Here is a 20,572-nt window from a genome sequence, read left to right as displayed (position 1 = left end):
TTGAGGTAGGTGGGCATTGTTTGGACCATTGGGCGTAGAAAGTGGTCAACAAACATAGACAAGGGTTCTAAAATCGACCCGATGCCCGAGATGATAGGTCTACCTGGTGGCGGCCGTTTCTCCTTGTGCACTTTTGGTAAAATGTAGAAGTAAGGGGTCACTGGATGTTCAGTGTTAAGGAATCTGGCCTCTGACTCAGTTACCCATCCTTCATTTAGTGCCTCTTCCGTCATGTTTCGAATCGTTCTTTGTAGGTCTGCCGTAGGATCCTGATCTAAAAGGCGATAAGATCTTACATCGCTCAGTTGCCGAAGGCATTCGGCTCTATACGTCTCAGTGTCGAGGATGACGATGGCCCCGCCCTTATCGGCTGGTTTAATGGTTATCGACTTGTCAGCCGACAATGATTTGAGGGCCTGGTGCTCAGCTTTAGGGAGATTGCAGAATGCCTTTTCATCATCTTTGAACAGCTCATCGATGTCCCTGCTCAGATTGATCACGATGCTATCTCCGTGGGGGTTTGTTCTTTGTTCTTGGCCGTGGTGCTCCGTAGGTTCCGAGTCGAGCTCGTTGTTGGTGGTGAGTTGAACTGTACTTGGGGTTGTACTGATGTTTGAACTGGGGTTTGGCCTCTCCTTCTGCCCCGTGACCTGCCGTGGCCATACCCCCACGGAGATAGCATCGTGATCAATCTGAGTAGTCGCAATCTCACTCAGACTGAACAAACGGCCCTCAATAGAGGCTTGGGTTTTGTTCCCACATATCGGAATGAACACTTCAAAACCCGATTATAACTGGCCAAGTTCATCAGAAAGGTGCGACTACACTTCTTCTTCATTGATAAAGAGAAATCAGACCAAGAGGAAGTTATGACCAACACGGGACTTAGACCTAAATCCACCTTTAATCCACCAACTCATCTTATGCCAGCTAATGTGTTGGCTTTTGAACAGGCTATTGAAAGGGACATCGATGAGCTGTTCAAACATGATGAAAAGGCATTCTGCAATCTCCCTAAATTTTACCAAAAGTGCACAAGGAGAAACGCCCGCCACCAGGTAGACCTATCATCTCGGGCATCGGGTCGATTTTAGAACCCTTGTCTACGTTTGTTGACCACTTTCTACGCCCAATGGTCCAAACAATGCCCACCTACCTCAAAGATACCACCGACGTCTTACGTCTACTACCGGACCTGAACTTTGACATCACTAAAGACCTGTTGGTCTCGTTTGATGTAGAGGCTCTATACACCTCCATACCTCAGGACGAAACCCTGGAAGTCATCCATTCCCTGCTTGACACCACCGAGAGAGACACCATCACTCCGGTACACTTCATCATGGCCTGTGCTACTCTAGCCATGAAGAAAAACTTCTTTAAGTTCGAAGATAACATATACCTACAAGTGTCTGGAACCAGCATGGGGAGCGTTTATGCCCCCAGTTTGGCAAACCTCCACGTACACTACTTCGAACAACGGTTTGTCCTGAATGAGTCCAATCCATACTTTGAGCAGATAAGAACTTGGAAACGATATATCGACGATATATTGGTGATATGGCGGGGCTCCAGAGATAGTTGCCAGGACTTTCTGGGATGGCTGAACAGCAGAATTGCTTTTCTACGCTTTACCATAGAGATTGGCGATAACAGTCTGGCCTTTCTTGATCTGATGATTAAGGCCACCACCACGGGACTGCAGTCTGAACTGTACAGAAAGCCCATGTCCAGAAACTCCCTCTTGTTGTACGACAGTCACCATCCTAAATCTCTACGGGACAATCTGCCATTTGGGCAGTTTCTGCGGGTCCAAAGAAATTGTTCCACTGACACAGCTTTCAGGACACATTCCACTGCACTCAAGAACCAGCTAGTCAAAAGGAAATATCCTCCTCGTCTGGTTCACCGAGCTATGAAGCGGGCCAGCAACAATAACCGAGCAGCATTATTGGAACCTACCACTCCAAAAGCACCTCTTGAAAGGCTGACCTTTGTACACACTTTTGGTACATTATCTCACAGTATCAAAAAAGCAGTGAAGAAACGTTGGTCAATCTTAAATTCAGGACCCTATTCTATCCAACAGCCGTTGTTCTCCTTTAAGAGAGGACCCAATTTGCGAGACAGAATGGTTCATACTAGACCTGTGAAGGGGAAGGTCTTGACCCCTTCGGTCAGTGGTCACCACTTTTAGGTGTGGCTAAAATTCGCACATCACCAACACAGCACTCCACTGAGTAAGAGAAGGAATACACATGTAAGATACCAGACGTTCCAGTTGGAGTGGCACTTTATTTTTCAATTAACAAACAAAGAGCTAAATGCATATCAATTCAAGCAACAATGTAGTTTTCTAAATATGACCCAGACTTCGCTCTGTCTGGTAAATATGCTGGATGACTAATGCTCAAAATATCTCAAAGTAATACTGGAATGAAATGTATTTAAAAAACATAAACACAGATGATCAAAGATTCTACACTACTGAATACAAGAATATAGAACCCAGCTGTCTATGGGCCAATCATCTGAGACAGGTCCATTGTCATAGATTGCACATTTCTATCAGAGCCCTGAATTATGTGGGCAGGCCAAAGAAGGCGCAAGAAGAATTAGCTAGGATATAACATCTTGCTACTAATTCAGTGTCTGGAAACAGCTGAGAGTGAGGCCAGTTACCTATGTTAAAAAGAGCCTGTCATACAGGAATATATCTATGAAGAGAGATAGCTGAAGGGTCAGAGATCTAGAGAGAGAGAGAGAGAGATGGGCTATCTGCCCTGGGAGATCCACAACCTGAGTGAGGCGCCGACGTCCCAAGTCAGATAGTCTTCGGCTAGCCGAGAGATCCTTCCACGCTCATGCAGCTGGGCACCCGCAGGAAAGGTCTGACCTCAGATTTGACGGTTGGGTCTTGTTATACCTCAAATTGAGGAACTAAGGTTCTCCGGTGACACTGGCCTACGCCTTGTTCTGTGCAGGCGGTTTGACCGCAAGTGTTCCAGGACACCGGAAGGACACCTGTACTGAACATTTTGTTTTGGACGCCTCTGAACAGTGAACATCTTGTTTTCTTTCCTAAAAAGGACAGGTTGTCATGTACATTTCTAAACTGTGACAGTTGGTCACGTACATTTCTAAAACAGAGACAGTTGGTTACGTACATTTCTTCATATCTGCACGTGCTGGACCTAATGATAGGAGCAGAGTATTGCCGAAGGTTGCTGTTTGAACTTGAGCAAGCTATGTTTCAAAAAAATAATACTTTTAGCAATGTTTTCAGGAAGCTATACCACGTGTACCAGGGTAAGTGTGTGTGTGTGTGTGGGTGTTGGTCTAGGAGCTGACAGTGAAGCTAAACACTCTTTTGAAGGCCTATTTTCATCTTGTTTATTTTGGTGCACAAAAACGTGTGTTTGTAAGCCTGCATGCATAGTGGGCCCTGAGACCTTTATTTACTAATGGAGAAAGCTAGTTATTTTAGCATGTTTTCAGATTTTTATCACGCAGGGCCCACATCAGACCTTCATGTTACTAAGGCTGTCAGAACTCTCCTTTCTGGTGGTGTTAGATGGTAGAACGGGACCCTCCATCATCTGCCCCCTCTTGTTCATTTATGAACACACTCTTAAGTGAGTATTTTGATGAATTTTCTGCTAATGGTGGAATCCATGGCATGTCATTGACATAGCACTTAAAACTAGTTGGACGTGCAACATTTTCGTCTGACCTTAGTAGTTGGATATACTGTTGACCTGATTTGTTGAGCAGGCGCTCATACTGAGTAGCTGTAGTGTCGTTGCTCAGTGTGTCTCTACCTGGGGGAAGAGGTGGGGCTGATGGTACTCCAGAGTGTGTGTCAGGTGGTGCGGGATGTGTACTACATTGTCCTAACTCGATCATTTGTACCTGTTCTCCATTCCCGTCCCCAGGAGCCCGGTCTATGTCTTCATATTTTGGTGTCTGGTACATCCCTGTCCTAGCATAATTCATCCCTACCGCTTTTGTACTCAATCTCTTGATACAGTGACTCCCCAGCTGAAAGGCACAACACAGAAAGACCATAATCCCGACTATAGGTATCATCAGCTTTAGAATAGCAGTTAGCCAGGAGGGCATCCAATCAAAGTCGAACCAGTCCGTTGGGATAATGTCTGCAGGGGCACCTCCTTCCTCGATCATTTCTTTTCCCAAGTTAGTCAACTCCTCAATGGCCCTTGATATGGATCCGTTGTCCTCGTCGTTTCCAGGTATGAAAGTGCAGCAGGATTTTCCTATTTGATGACACAGACCTCCATCTTTGGCCGTTAGCATGTCAAGGAAGTAACGATGTTCCAGAACCATTAGTCGTAATGGGCGCAGTTCTTCCCTTATTGCATTTAGGCCATCTCTGGTGCTATTTATTGCTTTCATGACCTCATAGCGGGTTACTTCCAGCCAACGGGCAGTAGCTTGAGTTTGAAACATTGGGAATGCCCCTCCGAAGAAAAGCTGGGCCTCGCTAAAGAGGCGGAACTCTTCTGGGACCTTACCACGGGCTTCTCCTGCAAAGTACTCTGCTGCTCGCCGGTGTCGATGGAGGAATGTCAGGTCACCTGTCATTGGATGTGACAGGATGTGGGAAGCATTTGATGCTGGTACGACCAGATGAATTTCATGCAAAGTTACCAAAGTACACAGTCCGAGCCACTGAGGAGGTAGTTGGGGATAGAGGTGCTCTCCGCAAGACCAGTAATAATCCATTAGAGTAGTGGTGCCGAACTGCATGTCGAAGCTGAAAATCGTGGAATTACAATCTGTGTTGTGCCCAACAGCCACCGAGCCATTTCCTATGAAACAAAGAGAAGGGTTTTTCAGTTTGAATCCTTTTTTATGTTCTGGCATTCCTTCCCCACTCCACGTGTACCTCCCGCTTTCCTCAGCCCATATTTGACCACACTTTTCCCCTTCGTTCCAGTCCGCCCAAGGGGGTCCCAAGGCTGCCGCCTTACACCAAAACCCTCCGGGGCTCTGCCACTTGTTGTTAAGGTAGACCTGCGCTAGGAGGCGTAGCATTGTCCTATCCTTGCATGGGCAGTGGTGTTGGCCCGGTGGGTGTGGGTGTTTATATGATAGATCACATCCTGTCCGGGGTGTGTTGTTTGTTACGTACCCACGTTTCCTAATGCCCTGTTCCTGCCAATCCATGTCCGGTACCCCTGTCCTTCGCATTTCTTTGAATTCCTCCCCGAGTTCAGCTAGGTCGGTGACAACCTTGTGCACAGTGTAAATGTAATCCCATGTAGTGGTGTTTACAAAGAGTACTTCCTTTCGGGCTGAAAGGACCCGAATCTGCCCTTTTATCCGGCAGAGGTACAAGTGAAGAAGGCATATGGCTATGTGCGGTGGAACTTCCTTGGGAAAAATCAGTCTGTCAGCCCCTACTGCATGGGGAATGTAGGAACATACGTAGCAAGACTCATTTGTTACTATTTTCCCAACTGCTGTCATGTCCCTGTACCAGGAGTTGTCTACCATAGAGGAGTGGACTGAATGGTCCCTTACTATTTGGGGTAGGCTGAGCATGGGCCCTAGGCCTTCTTGTATTTGCACGAGATGTTGGAATGTTTTTAGCGACATTCCTTTGGGCTTGTGTCTTGTGTCTATATGGGTGCCGGGGACAAACGGGGAGGGGATACGGGGTTTCGACTTTGTCATGTATGGGGGTATGGCGAAGGCAAATCTACGTGGTCTATGGTGGCGGGGAGGGTGTCGACGGGATGCTCGTTCTGTGGCGTTGGTAGCTGTATTCCAGGGACTAGTCCTTTCCTCTGGGCTACCGGGTGAGAGTTCAGGGTGCATACTAATGGACGTGCTGCTAGCAATGCTATTCTCCGGGAGCTCAGGACCTAGTGTGCTGTGTGGTGCTTTCTGCTGTTTGAGTGTGACCGCTGGTACAGTGGATGGAACAATAGGCAGTGAGGCACCTTGGCTGCTTCTATCACTATAACTTTTTACAGCAAGAAAAAAGATATACCAGTTGAATGTTGCTAGTGCCACTCCAACAATAATACAAAACATAAGAACAGTGAGTATACATAACTTTGCTTCATAGGCGCTATATTCGTGGACGTCTTCTTCTTCTTCTTCTTCAATGATGGATGGAACGGTGGATGGGAAGTCGTCGTCCTCATTCAGGGGGATCATGGCCATGTTGTTTCCCTCTTTTAGTCCATTGGCTGTTGCTGCGCAGGTGCAGGATCGAAGCGGACGTCTCTCCTGTGGATCCATGCTTTCCTTTCGCTTATCCGGATGGCAGTTGGAGAAGAGTCAATCACTTCAAAGGGTCCGTCGAACTTAGGATCTTTCCAACGCCTGACGTGCCTCCGGATGAAGACGAGAGTTCCAGGACGGATTGGTGGGAGCTCAGGATCGATGGGGCCCTTCTCCTTCCTTTTGGATACCTGGACAGAGAGGAACTGCGCAGCGCGGGTTAGTGTGCACAGGAAGTCATAAAGCTCAGCCTTAACAATCTCAGAGGATGACTCGCTATCAGTTTTGGGCCTGCTGGGAGGGACTGCTACATTTATGGATCGTCCGGTTACAAGTTGGTGGGGGGTGAGGTGGTGATCCGAGCTCGGGGAATTTCTTAATGAGAAGAGGGCCAGTGGGAGACAGTAGAGCCACTTTTTTCCAATGGTGGCGCTAATTTTGCTTATTTTGGTTTTGAGTAATCCATTGAGGCGCTCACAAATGCCATTGCTTTGGGGGTGGTAAGCGGATGTCAGCTTGTGTCTGATGCCTAGCATTGTGGTGAGAGAGGAGAAGATGGCGTTTGAAAAATGGCTTCCGTTATCAGTCCTGATGGCGGAAGGAATTCCAAATCGGGAGATGACGTCACGGAGCAGGAATGTGGCTGCTGCTTTGGCATCGCAGTGGACGCATGGTCCAGCTTCGATCCACCGTGAGAAGGGGCATACTACCACAATGAGATATCGGTAATTTTGGCACCGATCAATCATGTCGACATAGTCAAGGTGGAGTTCTTTGAATGGGCCAGAAGGTTTAGGAATAGTGGAGGCAACAGTTTTGAGAGTTGGGTTTGGGGAATACTGTTGGCAAATGATGCATTTGTTAACAAATAGCTGTATTAGTTCATAAGCATTGGGAATGAACCAGTCTGTTTGTAATGTGGTGGACATGTTATCTCGGGAGACATGTGCGGGAAGGTGAAGTTGATCTAACGCTACCTGCAGTAAGGCTTGTGGCATGACAGGTTTTCCGGACATGGTCTGCCTGTAAATAAAATCAGCAGGGTCTTGCTGTACTCCCCTCTTTTTCCATAACTCTTTCTCTTGTGGTGGTGCACTTTCTTGTATCTCTCTGAGATGCAATTGGGCAATGAAATCGTATTGTTGTGTGTCATCGAGTGGGCAGGAAGCATTTGGATCAATAGTGTCCTTGGTGGTGTTTGTGTCGTTGTTGTCTGTGTGTGGTGTTAAGGGTACACTGTCTTCGTTTGTCTTTGTCTGTTCTGTTGGTGTTACCGCTTGGGCAAGTAAAATTGGGGTGTTGTGTGGGTCATGCTCAGTGAAAGGAAGGGGGGGTCTGGCTGCAGCTTTGGCTGCCCAGTCTGCCAGAGCGTTGCCTCTGGACACAAAGTCTTGTCCATTCGTGTGAGCAGCACATTTAACAACGGCTACCTCTGTTGGAAGTGACAGGGCTTCTATTAGTTCTTCCAACAACTGTTTGTGACATACTGGTGTTCCATCTGATTTGAGGAACCCGCGCCGTTTCCAGCGCAAGATGCTTGAGTGTGTCGTTGTTGTGACATATGCAGAGTCTGAGTATACAGTGATGCGGTCACCAGCCCCGTTGTTTAGAGCGGCAATTAGTGCCACTAGTTCAGCGGCTTGCGCGGAGTAGTGCGATGGCAATGTAATTTGTTGTACAATGTCTAGGGAGTCAGAGGACTCATGATGCTGAGCCCTAACCACTGCGGCTCCTGTGTATCTGATCCCTGTTTCTTGGTCTATTGTGGAGGACCCATCTACAAAATATACAGTGCTGTCTGGCAGGGGGTCCTCTTTTGCTGCTCCTGATTCATCGGGACAATATGTGGCACAGTCATGGGTGTCATCATCGGATGCGGCAATGGGATGGGCAAAGAATGTGGCTGGGTTGACTGTGTGACATTTGACAACCTTCAGGGTGGGCAATGACAGTATGACTTCATAACCTGACACTCTTTGTGTTGTCAATGTTGTTTTAGCTTTCTGAATTATGGCAAAGACAGCGTGCTCAGTGTACAGTGTCAAAGGGGATCCCATGACAATGGGTGTGCTTTTATCCACTGCGAAGGCTGCCGCAGCAAGAGCTTGCTCGCAGGGGTAATGACCTTTCATGACTGAATCTAGCATTCCGCTGAAGTAAGCAAGGGGCTTGTGGCCCATTGGGTATTTCTGAGTGAGGACGGCAGTCATGACCTGGCCATTGCAGTGGGTAAAGAGGTAGAATTCTTTTGTGTAGTCAGGTGTGCCTAACACTGGTGCGTTTGTTATTTCATCTTTGAGCTGTTTAAAGGATGCTGTCATTTCAGGTGTCCAGTCTATTTTGTTGCGTCTGTCTTTGGCTGCTTTAACTGCTTTCAACAAAGGGGCAGTTATTGTGGAAAAATCAAAGACCCACTGGCGGACATAGTTCACTAATCCTAGGAACTTTTGCATGTCTTTGACAGTTTGGGGCTCTGATGTCCCTTTGATGGCTTCAACTCTGTCTGGCGTGACCCGTCTCCCTGATGCTGATATTAACTGACCGAGGTATTGTACTTCTGTTTGGCAGTACTGGAGTTTGTTTTTGTCCACCTTGTAGCCTCTGTGAGCTAGTGTGGTGAGCAGAGAGACTGTATCAGTTCTGCACTGGGATTCTGTAGTGCTGCAGAGCAAAATGTCATCGACATACTGCAGTAAGGTACTGTGACATTGGAAGTTCGATAAGTCCTCTTTGACGACTCTGTTGAATACGCTCGGGGACTCACAGTACCCCTGAGGCAAACGCCGGTAAGTCATTTGCACCCCGCCGAATACGAAAGCCAATAGGTACTGACTGTCTGGGTGAAGGGGGACGCTGAAAAACGCATTTTTCAGGTCGATCACTGAAAAGTATTGTGCATTCGGGGGAACATTGGTGAGGATGACGGAAGGGTCTGGGACAATGGGAAATTCTGGTACCACTATGTTGTTAATTGAGCGAAAATCATGAACTAGACGCCACTGATTGGTCTTGCCCTTGCGCACAGGAAAAAGACAGGTGTTAACTGGAGATACACATGGGTATATGACTCCTTGATCCAGCAGGGCTTGTATTGTTGGGGCAATGCCTTCCTCTGCTTCCTTGGAAAGTGGGTACTGTTTTATTCTGGGTAGGATCGCGCCTTGTTTCAGTGTTATCTTAAAGGGAGTAGCAGAACGGATGAGGCCCACATCATTAGGACCGGTGGTCCACAGGTGTGGCGGGACTTGGGCTAAGTCAGCTTCACGCACTGAGTTATATTTCTGCGGGGCAGTGGGTGTTCTTTTTTCCACTGTCGCTGACAGAGGTACCTCATACTCGTAGACAATCTCTGTTATTGGATAGTTGTCAGGATCACCAAAGAGCTGTTCATCTGTAATGTCCCTCACTTGGTGTCCGGGTTCAATGAAAATCACACAGGCCCATGAGCGCATATTGTCGTCTCCTGCTATGAATGCCCCGTATGTAGGTGTAATGTGAAGAGCACGTATGCCTAGGATCATGCTGTTGTCCCATATCTGAAAGTGCTGGGACTCCGGACGAAAGAGAAATTCCTTCGGGAGCTGGACAGTGCGCTGGTGCAGTTCAGGTGTGTTGGCTACAATGATGTGTACCGCAGTGGAGAACGCTTGTTCATCCACAGGGCGAGCCCTCATTTGATCTGTCAGGGAAGATTGAGCAGTGAGTGCCATCATTCTTGCTAAGGGTGTGCCTGGTATTGAGCAAACCATTGTTCCGTTCTCATGGAAGTGAATAGTCATGTTCAGTTTAGCCATTAGGTCTCTCCCTAATAGGTTGACTGGAGAGTGTGGTGAATAAAGCAGTTGTTGCTCCAGCACCCGGTCTCCTATTTGCAGAGGTACTGGCTTTGTAAAGGGGACCCTTGCTATTGCCCCAGAGAATCCCTGTGTGTCCGCTACTTGATCAGAAATAGGCAGGTGTCCGCCTGTAATGCAGGAGTACGTGGCGCCTGTGTCAATGAGGAAGCTATATGTTTTGTTATTTATCGTGACCAGGACGGTGGGGTCATCTTCACCGCTCATGATGCATGATAAAACTGGGCACACAAGAGTTGTCTGTGGGCTGTCCTAGCGTGAGTATTGCTGGATGGTGCCTTGTGCAAATGGGTTATTGGAAGTGACTACCACACCACCGGGTGGTGGGGCAGCTTGGGCTTGGGGCATCACTTGGTATGAGGGTGACTGCTGCTGCAGTTGCACGGGAACTTGCATCATTGTGGATTGCTGTTGAGCTTGGGTCATTACAGGTGTCTGGAGCTGTGCTAGCTGCATATTCTGCTGTGGTGCTTGTTGGGCATAAGCATACACCATCTGGGGTGCCTGAGCATACATTTGTTGTTGTGGTTGGAACTGCAGGGGTGCTTGCTGGGCGGGACCCATAACTTGTTGGCCTTGGTCTCGAATCCTAGAGCGACACTCTTTTTGCAGGTGTCCCACCTTGTGACAATAGAAGCATGTACGTTGGCCTGACTGTAGTTGGCCCCTTTGCTGTCCATTGCCCCTTCCCTGCATCCCGGTATTTCTATTGTTGTTGTAATACTGATGTTGGTCATTACTGTAGGCCGGTTGTGGTGCCAGATACTGCACTGGGGGCTGTTGTTGGATGTACTGCACTGTGGGCTGCTGCTGGGCTTGCACATACTGTACTGTCTGTTGTGGCGGAGTCTGCACATACTGTATGGCTGGCTGTGGTGAAGTCTGTACATACTGTATGGCTGGTTGTGTTTGCGGCGGCTGCGCTTGCGCATATTGCACGGCAGGCTGCTGCACTTGCTGCGGAGTGGGCTGGGGATTGTTGGCGAGGACATTTCGAGCGTCCTGTGGAAAGGTGGTGACAGCTGTCATTTGGCTGACTGGTGCCGCCAGCATGAGAGTGTCCACTGTATCTTTTTTCCTATTAAGCTTCTGCTGTACTAGCTTTGCAGCTGCATTTTCAATGGCTAGTTGTCTACTTTTTTCCTGCTCTATTTTCTTTTTGCAGAAATGTATGATGTGGTCCTGTATCTCAGGCCATGGTTTTGCTTCCATGGCTACCACCCCATCTAATTTTTCCTGCACGTCGTCTGGCAGTCCCCTCTTAACCATGTGGTAAAAGAGCCTGCTGTTTCCTCCAGTCGTATTCCAGGAGTCGCCTAGCTCCTGATGCCATTTTTCTTTCATTCTGGAAATGAAATTAATAGGGTCCTCATTTGTTTGCATGGTCAGAGACATGAGAGACCCAATGTCGGGAACATCAGGGTATTTTAATTTCAACTTAGTCCAGACTGCCGCTCTTATTTTATCAAATGGTTCCCCATCATATTTTGTCTCGTTCATTGTTATTAATCCTCTACTGATACTTGTGAAAATTTCTTCTGCTTCCCCTCCCATGATGGATATAAGCAAACTTTTCATGTCTCCAATCCCTGGTTTGGTGCCTGTGGTATTCTTCTCTAGGGCCACTATCCATTTGCTGGCACCCTCTGTGAGGGGTGGAAGGTTCTTTTTAATGGCTTCCTTCTCTGCATAGGACCAGCAATTGTATATCGCGGGGGCCCCTGGTGTTTTGTATATTAGCGGCATCTGGCGACTAATCCCTACACCTGGATACTTTGGTCTTGTGGTGTCATATCTTATTGCATATTTCTGCCAAATTTCAAGACTGGCTCGCATATAGTCGTAGTCCCAGTCTTCATCCCCTACACCCTCCAGGATACATTCTACAGCTGTGGCCATGTGCTGTGGTTCGAAAGACCCTTCCCTTGGCCAGGGGATCATCTGTGGGGCTAGGGACTCTGTCCATCCAGCCAGATTGTCTGTGAAGGGGATGACAGCGAAGTCTGAATTCTCGCCTATCTCCACTATTTGGTTGGGGGTAAGGTCCTTGTCCCGCAGGGCACAAGGCCTGCTGAGGAACATGCCATTGCCTGTTCTAGCTCGAGTGTTTCGCATGGAGGCAGTGCCGGTGACTTGGTATTTGATGGGAGCGTCATTGCCAGGGGCATCGTATGCGATGTCCTCTGGGCGTCCGTGTGTTCCGAACACAGTTAGTCTTTCTACCTCTGTTGTCCTTTTCTTCTTTTTCCTCACTGGGTCCCTTGTGTTTGATAATTCCTGATTATCAAGGAATGGGTTTATGGGATGTTCTGTCTGACTGTCAAAGAATGGGTTTGTTGGTTGTTCTGTCAAGCTTGGGGCGCGTGATGGGCTGAGGGAGTTTCTCATGGCTGTGGCGGATAGTTGAGCAAACGGGTCCGCTACGGGCGTGAGATGCCGAGATGGTGGGTCAGGGAGTGTGAAATGAATCAGTGCCGACCCAGTGGGAGTGCGTGTGCGGTCAGGTGCAGTAGTCTGGTGGCTCTGGGAGGGGGACTCATGGTACTGTACTTCGGGTAGTCTTTCATAATTTCCCATGTCCCGAGAGGGCCCCGCTTTTTGCATAGACGTGGACGGGAAAGGTAGTGTCTGTTGTTGACCGTGGCCTGGGTCCCTAGTCCCTTCAGCACCTCCAAAGGGATCTGCCTGTGATGTTTGCTGGGTGGGTGACGTGTTGGGGTGAGTGATTCTGAGAGTCTCAGATAGCCTGTCGCTGATGTGTTCTAGCTTACATGACGCGCGTCGCATTAGCCGCATTAGGTCGTCATGGTCAGGGTCGTGTGGTACTTCACTGCTGATCATGTCTGCTCGGGTATCCCCGTTGGGACTGCACCCTAGGCTTTTATTGTGTTCTGTGGCCAGTCTCCAGTTGTCATAATGGACCAACTCAGGTGCCGGCGGGCCCTGTGTCTCCCTTTCCTTATTGTGCTGGTGAACAGAGGCGAATGTTGTCAACTGTTCGGCTGCCTTTGTGCCGCAAAATGGCATATTATTTTGCGGAGTGGGATTTTGCTCCTGGGGGAGTGGAGCATTGGCCTCGCGGAGGCTATTGGGATCATGGTAGTGCGGGAGTGCATGGCGAGAGGAGTGGTGTGATGACGCGTGTGAATTATTTGATGAGGCGATGGACCTACAGTCCGCATTTTCCTCCTCCTCTTCACCAGGTAGGGCTGGAATGGAGGTGGGGTTCAGTTGTAGTGAAAACTGCGCACTTATTTGTCCTGGCAACCCTGGCACTGTGGCGTGCAGTGTTGGGCTGCCACCGGCGGCAGGGGTTACGTGGAGGGGACTGACTGGGGCTTGCATTGCGACGGGTGTGGTAGTTAGACCTGTGACGGGGAGCAGTTGGCCACTGCTGGTGCCGGGTGGCGGCGATGAGGCATTACTACTTTCACCATCAGGCTGAGGACATTCGGGTGTGGGAAAAAGGTCACCTGGGAGTTGACCGTACCCGACAGTTGGTAGGTCATTAGTTGTGGTCTGTAAATCTAGTTCTTTGTTCTTTGCTGATCCTAGGGCAGGGTACATGCCATTGGCCTGATATGGTGGGGGCGCAGAAGGTGCAGTGGGCAGGGTGGCAGGATGCTCTTGCGTGTTTTCTTTAAAAATACGCCAGAGAGCTAAGGTTTCTTTCCTTTTTTGTAATTTGGCTCCAGAATATTTGGTGTTTAGGAACGTGGTGGCGTGCTCGAGAATATTTGCGTCAAAGGAACCTTCAGAGGGCCACGGATAATCCATAGTTTTTGTTAATTTGTGAAGCTCCCTACAGTGTTTGAGTATGCGTTTTTCTTGGGCACTGAAAGTTTTCAGGACATGTTGGAGTGGTGTTGCCATGACAAGATATTTGTGGACCGGCAAGGCAGGGGTTTTAATGCGGGGTGTTGGCCACGCTTCTCTAGAGATTGGGCACGAGTTCTTCTGCTACTCCTGCTAGGGCGTGGTCATAAACCTCTTTTTGCAACTGCCTATTTTGTGTGGGGGTGCACCCAGGGAACTGGAGCTGGCCGCCAAAGCAGGCGTCTGCTATCTGAGACTGGAGTGGGTGTCTGGGGAAGAATCCTGACAGGATTGCTGGTCCTCCCAAATTTGCAAGATGCACAATAAAATATATATGATAGCCGTACGGTGTTTTATACACGGTGGGATCCTGTATCCTATTCATGAGGTTACTTAGTGCCTATATGGTTGCTGCAAACCTGTGTGGGATACCGTCTGATGTATATATGAGAAACTGAGCAACCCTGCCTGGTTGTGTTTTCGCCTAGATGTTGTGAGGGCTGGGGTCTGTGGGCTGTGAAGTTTGTGCAGGACTAGAGTTGTGAGGAGGCAGGTCTCTGATGAGTTCTTCTCCTACTTCAGTACAGACGATGTGGTAGAGTATGAATCTTAAATCTATTTCGTCAGGTCCCCTGTATTTTCCCTCTGGGGAGAAATCAGGGAATTCAAGATTGTGACGGGCAAAGGCGTCGCGAATTTTGCTTTGCAGTGGGTTCCGTGGCCAGGAGGACTCGAATACAGTGGGAAGTTCTAGGCCTGGGGATAGTAGGCGGATCCTTATGTAGATCCACTCTGGAGTTCTATGCACTGACGTGCCAAATATTCGTTTATCGTAAACTGCCTGAAGAGCCTGCATGGGGTTAGCTTCCTGTGATTTGATAGGCAGGTGATGCAGAGGTGTAGTGAGTGCTGCTGTGATCCTTTAGTTATGGGGGCGGTGGTGCGTGGAACTGTTTGTGTGGGAGAGCCTTTACTTCAGGCTCGGCGGGGCGTGAAAATGCTGGTGCGAGAGATAGAGTGACTTGACGAGGGTATGCGTAATCGATATTGAGTGCCCGAAATATAGAGAGGAGAACAGTGCTACTGAGGGGTGTGACGTGGACGAAACAAGAGGGATGTCCGTCAGAAATGCCTACAACGTTATTGTTTATCAGGAATATGGTGATATGATCAGTGGTATGATCACACATTCCCTTATGTGAAAAGTTGGAGCAGTGTGATGGATTCTGCAGGTGTAGCAGAGTGTGGGATCCACAGTAAGTTATGACTAATCGGACAGTAGTGCTCTCAGAAGAGGTGATGTATCTTCTTGGAACTGTGGGTGATAGGAGTAGGAGTTGGAGGCGGATGGCGGGGGCAAGTCTGGAGCGGTCTCTGCTGGCGATGGGATGCACACTATTTCAGATGCAGCACCTAATTGTATGGAGCCAACAGAAGGCTCGTCGTCAGTGATGAGAATGGGTGAGGCAGCAGGGTAATTTGGGTATTCTAGGTATTCCAGGGGAAGAGAGTGGGGGACAGACAGGGTGCAAGAGTCAGAGGCGTGTTCTGTATATAGTAGCTGAGGGGCCGTAGTGTCAGGAGATGGTGGGGTAAGAGACAAGGCTGGGAGGCTATCCAGAGATTGGGCTGAGATGTTAAGCTGGGTGCCTGGCGTAAAATCAGCGCCGAGAAGTGTCCAGGCGGCTGCTAGTATGGTGCGGTGGCCGTCAGTAAGGAGAGTGAATTCGTTAGTAGCAGAGTTGTGGATGATGTCAGGTCTATCGTGAAAGAACTGAATAGTAAAATGTTGAATAGGTGGTGGGGTGCTGGACATTACGAAAAGAAGGTGTATGGCATGTCAGGTGTAGGCGAGGGATGTAGGGAGGTAGGGGAGGATGAATGACTTATTCCCTCCTGTTGGCAATCAATTGTGAAGCAAATGATTGGCACAATAATGGGCAATGAGGCGTGCGAGGAATGGGGTATTAATAAGGCGTGTGGTACACTGTACGTAGGTTAGGGACAAGGCAGATAGATGAGTAAGGGAACAATGGGTCACAGGGAAGGGAGTTGGTGTTGTAGTCACAAAGCACAGCTGCTACTTACACAAAGCACATGCATGCAAGAGCACATGTGACATAGAGCAGGGCAAATGAACAAAACATGAAATTGAGAAGGTCAATAATCAACACAGTACATAATCAACAACATGATGACAGAACAATAAATACTGATGACATACAGAGGATGCATCCTGAAGTTATAATGATGTAGACGAACAGATGAATCATCGAGATATAAAAGAACGATGTAGATATTAAATGTCAGAACTTGAAGATCAGATCAAATGAGCAATATATGAAAGAAAAGAAAGATGTAGAAAATAAATTTCACTACTTGAGGACCAAAGCAAAGATGAAGACATGAAAGTCACTTAAAGATCAAGACATGAAATGTCACTTTTTTTGACAATGTGATCAACGACCTGAAGATATCCACGGGCTGGGCATGAAATTCCAGTAATGGAAGAACAGAGATGGAATAAGGCAGAACATGGAAGAAGAGAAAACAGAGATGTCAGAAGTACCAATGGTGGCAAAGGAAGGAGTGGAGTATTTAGTGAGCGAAAGAATGAACGTCAGCAATGTAGAGATGCAATAGCAGGAGAGCGAGAGAGAGACAGTGTAAAGCAATGACAGCAGCAATGTTAAATGGTACGAGGAGGGAGGGAAAGAGGGAGGGAGGAAAAGAACAGGGTGCCGTGAATGAAAGAGGTAGGTATGGATAGGGAGAGAGGGGAGTGTTGAAGTGGCAGTGAGAAAAAAATGAAGGAGGAACATGGGAGAGGAAAAAGAGGAGCGAGAGAATATGTATAGAGTTAAATGTTAAGGAAGGGTGGGGGCTCGGGGGAGCTGTGAGGCAGAGTGGCACTGCTGCGCCAGGGGAGGAAGTGAGTCCGCGATGAGCGGAATGAACCACAGATGGCACAGAGCAGTTCCTCTTGCCGCTGGTGTGAAAGGCAGGAAGTCCGTGGGCGTTGGCTGGGGCGCTGGGTCCGTGGGCGTTGGCTGGGTGGCCGTAGGAGCAACAGGGAAATGTACAGTAATACAGCCAGACCGTGTAAAAATAGGTCCGGAGGAAAGTAAAGCGAAGGCAGAGGCCGCATTGAGGAGGGGTGGACAGTAAGGCTGAGAAGTGGAGTGAAGGGAGGGGTGGGTGGGGGATTCGAAGGCGGTGAAAAAAAAGCAGAAGTAGAAAGGGCACGGTATGTAGTGAATTGAAATGGGAGAAAAGAGAAATTATTTATGGCATGACGATGAAAAAAAAAGAAAGAAGACAGTGTAGTATTTTAGCAAAGTAGTGAAGGGAAGTAGCCAATGGTAAAGGCAGGTGGCAAGGATGCCAGAGTGTGAAAGTCAGAGTCAAACGACCCCCAGTGGAGCACCTAGAACCTCCGACCCTGGATAATTCCAGGGGACACCCAGCTCCCAAGACTCGACTTGGAAGAGGGATCAGAAACCTGCCCACAGAAAAGGGGCAGGGTGGGTCTCAAACCCGAGTCAGGACCTGTAATGTCCGGACCACACCCAGCTCACAGACTGAAACTGTCGAGAGGGATCATAAACCTGGGGGTAGTTGACAGCAAAGAAGTAACCACAGAGGCGCTCTCCTCGGCCTGGAACCGACGGAGAGAGAATTGTCTGACACCGACAAACCACAAACCACAACAGCAATTGTTAAGAACAGATACGTGAGAGAAAAATGAGGCGCAGAACCATTGACATGAAAATGGTAATGACAAGTTGAAAAATGTGACCACTGAGGGGCACAGAGGGTTCTTGGATCGTGACCATGTGCAATTCTGTGGGGGGGGGGTCAGGAGTCTAGCCCAGAACGAGGCACAGGGCCCGCACGCAGCCAAGTAACCAACACCGGGACTCAAGGGGAAAAAATAAAACGTTCCTTGACTCACCAACGGTAGGCAAGAGGCTGCGGTGGGGACACCCAATGCGGTTCGTGGAAGACCACCGAATTCCTCCTCAGAATGGATCAGGCAGGTACGATGAAGACGTTGGGCGCCACGTGTGAAGGGGAAGGTCTTGACCCCTTCGGTCAGTGGTCACCACTTTTAGGTGTGGCTAAAATTCGCACATCACCAACACAGCACTCCACTGAGTAAGAGAAGGAATACACATGTAAGATACCAGACGTTCCAGTTGGAGTGGCACTTTATTTTTCAATTAACAAACAAAGAGCTAAATGCATATCAATTCAAGCAACAATGTAGTTTTCTAAATATGACCCAGACTTCGCTCTGTCTGGTAAATATGCTGGATGACTAATGCTCAAAATATCTCAAAGTAATACTGGAATGAAATGTATTTAAAAAACATAAACACAGATGATCAAAGATTCTACACTACTGAATACAAGAATATAGAACCCAGCTGTCTATGGGCCAATCATCTGAGACAGGTCCATTGTCATAGATTGCACATTTCTATCAGAGCCCTGAATTATGTGGGCAGGCCAAAGAAGGCGCAAGAAGAATTAGCTAGGATATAACATCTTGCTACTAATTCAGTGTCTGGAAACAGCTGAGAGTGAGGCCAGTTACCTATGTTAAAAAGAGCCTGTCATACAGGAATATATCTATGAAGAGAGATAGCTGAAGGGTCAGAGATCTAGAGAGAGAGAGAGAGAGATGGGCTATCTGCCCTGGGAGATCCACAACCTGAGTGAGGCGCCGACGTCCCAAGTCAGATAGTCTTCGGCTAGCCGAGAGATCCTTCCACGCTCATGCAGCTGGGCACCCGCAGGAAAGGTCTGACCTCAGATTTGACGGTTGGGTCTTGTTATACCTCAAATTGAGGAACTAAGGTTCTCCGGTGACACTGGCCTACGCCTTGTTCTGTGCAGGCGGTTTGACCGCAAGTGTTCCAGGACACCGGAAGGACACCTGTACTGAACATTTTGTTTTGGACGCCTCTGAACAGTGAACATCTTGTTTTCTTTCCTAAAAAGGACAGGTTGTCATGTACATTTCTAAACTGTGACAGTTGGTCACGTACATTTCTAAAACAGAGACAGTTGGTTACGTACATTTCTTCATATCTGCACGTGCTGGACCTAATGATAGGAGCAGAGTATTGCCGAAGGTTGCTGTTTGAACTTGAGCAAGCTATGTTTCAAAAAAATAATACTTTTAGCAATGTTTTCAGGAAGCTATACCACGTGTACCAGGGTAAGTGTGTGTGTGTGTGTGGGTGTTGGTCTAGGAGCTGACAGTGAAGCTAAACACTCTTTTGAAGGCCTATTTTCATCTTGTTTATTTTGGTGCACAAAAACGTGTGTTTGTAAGCCTGCATGCATAGTGGGCCCTGAGACCTTTATTTACTAATGGAGAAAGCTAGTTATTTTAGCATGTTTTCAGATTTTTATCACGCAGGGCCCACATCAGACCTTCATGTTACTAAGGCTGTCAGAACTCTCCTTTCTGGTGGTGTTAGATGGTAGAACGGGACCCTCCATCAGACCTCTTGATGAGACTCCCAGAGCGGTGGGTACCCTTTGGGATTTACCCCCAGTGTCCGGCCACCACCCTTGTGGCGCATGTCAATCATGTGCCCAAACGTCCAAAACCACAGAGATTGATATCGGGACTTCTAGGCCTTGGAGACAGGTGAGGTTCACGAATTGTAACAGTGACAAACTAATTTATCTTATCACCTGTCCCTGTGGGCTTAGATATGTGGGGATGACCACCCGTAAGATCAATGTGAGGCTATCTGAACACAGAAGTACCATCAACTGTAAGAGGCAGGCCACCAAACTTACTACCCACTTTATCATTCAAAATCACTCACCTACGTCATTCAAATGGACAGTTTTGGAGAAACCGTTCATTCCTTCACGTCACCAATGTGAGTGATTTCCTTCATAAGAAAGAACAGAAATGGGTTTTGAAACTTGGCACCGACCGAACAGGGCTAAATGATGACATTCCCTGGTCTTCGTTCTGACGTCATCATTCTTACTCTTTCTGACAAGATATGTGTGGTCATGAAATCTTTACAAAACCCTGCCTAGCATATAGATCTAGCCGACATCCTTCAATTAACTGTGATTAAATATAGAATTGAATACAAGTTTTTGGGCTCAGTCCAACGACATATATAACAAACTATTACTCATTTAGGCATCAATATAAGTCTTCTTCGCTAAAGCCAGATCGACAATTTTGCCGAGTTTCAAGCGCATGTTGTTTACACCTCACCATGACAACACTGAGTAAGCGCGTCATTGGTTAATCCCCTCGTAGGCTCAGCCATTCATATTGCCTGAGACACTACGGACGCGTGACGCACATTTTTGGCGCGTCACATGATTGTTTTACCCAATTGGAGAGAGGATGATAAAACTGTGGAAAAACAAACCGCCGGTACCTCCCCAGATGGCACAGATGCCGCGTAGGAGTACCGACGGTTAGGTGAGTTTTCTCTTCGTTTGTGGTGCCTGTCTTTTGAAACTATGCGGTCACAGCACGCAATCCTTTTTAGAGCACACTTCATTCAGTCTTGCGCGCATTGTCAGTTTACCGCGAGGCATGCGATGCGCAATTACTTGAACAGAAACAAGTTCGAACGTGGGGCTCTTTAGAACAT

The 20,572-nt window shown here is 48.0% G+C and overlaps 2 protein-coding genes across 2 annotated transcripts in view; one reads left to right on the top strand and one right to left on the bottom strand.

Annotated features, from left to right (window-relative positions):
• The window catches only part of LOC147701495 (transient receptor potential cation channel subfamily M member 4-like), a 1,534,183-nt gene that overhangs the window by 855,138 nt on the left and 658,473 nt on the right, over window positions 1-20,572 (top strand). The window lies entirely within an intron of this gene.
• LOC147701497 (uncharacterized) lies at window positions 2,345-6,567 on the bottom strand. Its single transcript, XM_086930187.1, has one exon. The coding sequence runs from the start codon at window positions 6,271-6,273 to the stop codon at window positions 3,571-3,573; it is 2,703 nt and encodes a 900-aa protein (XP_086786313.1). The 5' UTR covers window positions 6,274-6,567; the 3' UTR covers window positions 2,345-3,570.

The sequence above is a fragment of the Lissotriton vulgaris genome, chromosome 7 (assembly GCF_964263255.1).
Source record: "Lissotriton vulgaris chromosome 7, aLisVul1.2, whole genome shotgun sequence".
In the NCBI taxonomy this organism is placed as follows: domain Eukaryota; kingdom Metazoa; phylum Chordata; class Amphibia; order Caudata; family Salamandridae; genus Lissotriton; species Lissotriton vulgaris.
This window is presented reverse-complemented; position numbering and strand designations above follow the sequence as displayed.